At 28.4% G+C, this 1913-nt stretch overlaps 1 protein-coding gene across 1 annotated transcript in view; it reads right to left on the reverse strand.

The window, feature by feature from the left end:
• The window catches only part of LOC107636894 (cytochrome P450 87A3), a 7528-nt gene continuing 5633 nt past the window's right edge, over window positions 19–1913 (reverse strand). Inside the window, exons 4-7 of the mRNA XM_016340365.2 lie at window positions 1196–1444; window positions 329–418; window positions 122–200; window positions 19–65 (exon numbers count right to left, since the gene is read on the reverse strand). Coding sequence (XP_016195851.1) covers window positions 19–65; window positions 122–200; window positions 329–418; window positions 1196–1444 — 465 coding nt within the window. The remainder of the gene's footprint in view (window positions 66–121; window positions 201–328; window positions 419–1195; window positions 1445–1913) is intronic.

A 1913-nucleotide genomic window follows, 5' to 3' on the forward strand; every position in this document is an offset into this window, starting at 1 on the left:
TCATAGTATAGTATTTGTCTATAACTTCGTAAATATCAATATATTATGTATTATATTATCACCACCTAAAATTTCCTCAAATATTGAGAGTGAATAATAATAATAATGAGCTTATACTTACCGTTTATGGGGATATCTTTCAAAGCTTTTCTTAATAATCCAGGAAATATAATTGAGTATCTTAGAGCCTCGTTGATTACCTGAATTTCACAATGCACGTATCAAGCACTTAAACATATGGTAATTGTTAGGGTTCCACTTAGTATGTAGTTAAGGAAGAATCATGACCACTGCTAAATATTTCTAATTTAATCTTAAAATATATTACGTGTTGGGTAAATTTCATGGATTTGTATTCATGCCATGTTAAAGAAGAGCTTGATCCATCTCTATTCTTCAGAATATCTTCGTGTTCGACCTAATATGTAAAAATAAAGTAAACTCAAAAATTAACTACACGAAAAAAATATTATAACTTAAGAAAGATAAAATAAGTGCGCTGTAATTTTGCTGCGATTTGATACCTGTAAAATCGTCGCAAATTATATAGCAACGATTTTACCAATGATCGTTTAAAAACGTCGCTAGAAAATTGCATTAGATGTTTAACAAAAGGGTAAAGTACTAAATTGGTCCTATAATTGAGTGTAATCCTGTTTTCGTCTTTAAAGTTTAAAGTGTTCTATTTGAATTCAAAAAAGTTTCATTTAGCTTCAATATAGTCCTACCGTGAAGTCAAAGTTAAATAATTAACGGAATGTCCTACATGACAGCAATACAAGAATAAGGTCAATAATCTGGAAAACAAGTACAAGCTCCAGAAGCACAATATCAACCGTGAATGCATCAATACAATTATTTATTATTTTTTTATAATTTAAATGAAATATTTTCTATAGAACTAAGGAGAATGATAAATAAATATATTGATGCATTCACATTTGATTTTGTATCTCTGGAGCTTGTACTTGTTCTCCAAATTATCGACCTTGTTCTTATACTGCTGTCATGTAGGATATTCTGTTAATTATTTAACTTTGACCTCACGGTGGGACTACATTGAAGCTAAATAAAACTTTTTTGAATTCAAATAAGACACTTTAAATTTTAAAGACAAAAATAGAATTACGCCTATATATAAAGGACCAATTTAGTATTTTACTGTTAAGTAATAAATTTATGTGTGCATGCATACTCTTAGTTCTTCTATGGCTGAAGGATGATCAGATAAAAAGTTGAAGATTATTGCCAAGATTGTTGAATTTGTGAGAAAAGTAGCCACCCAAATTCCCACTATAAAGTAAATAACTTGATCTTCGTTCATAGGATGCTCAGCTCCCATATCTTTGATTAACTGATCTAAAAAATCTCCTCGATGTTTTTCTTGTGATTTGCGCCTCTCCTCCATAACATTCTTGAGAAGTTTGTATATTTTCTGTGAGTCCTGATAAATCCATTTGGCAAAGAAATTATCAACGAAACGTAAAAATTCATTTTGAAATTCTTAGTTAAGTGATGAAGGTTTCAGATTTTATATATGTAAACTATCATCTTGCATTTTTTTTCCCTTTTTCTTTCATTTTTTTTGTTAAGTCAATGTTACAGATTTTATTTGAGCTTGTTAATGCTATGGAGGTTTGAGAATTAAAGTTTTGTTTAGTGCTCAACATATATACAAAGACCTTTTGGTTTATCTTATTTTATTTTCTCTATTAGTTGAATCAAACTATACAATAATTAAACTCAATTATATATATATAATCAACTATAATCCACAAACACTTTGTTGAATTACCGGAACTATGTGTCAAATATATTTTGGACATAATATTCATCTAACACATATATATGATTTTCGTATCTAACTATAACATATTTAGACACATCTAAATATTATTACATATTAGCGTATT

The sequence above is a fragment of the Arachis ipaensis genome, chromosome B04 (assembly GCF_000816755.2).
Source record: "Arachis ipaensis cultivar K30076 chromosome B04, Araip1.1, whole genome shotgun sequence".
Classification (NCBI taxonomy): domain Eukaryota; kingdom Viridiplantae; phylum Streptophyta; class Magnoliopsida; order Fabales; family Fabaceae; genus Arachis; species Arachis ipaensis.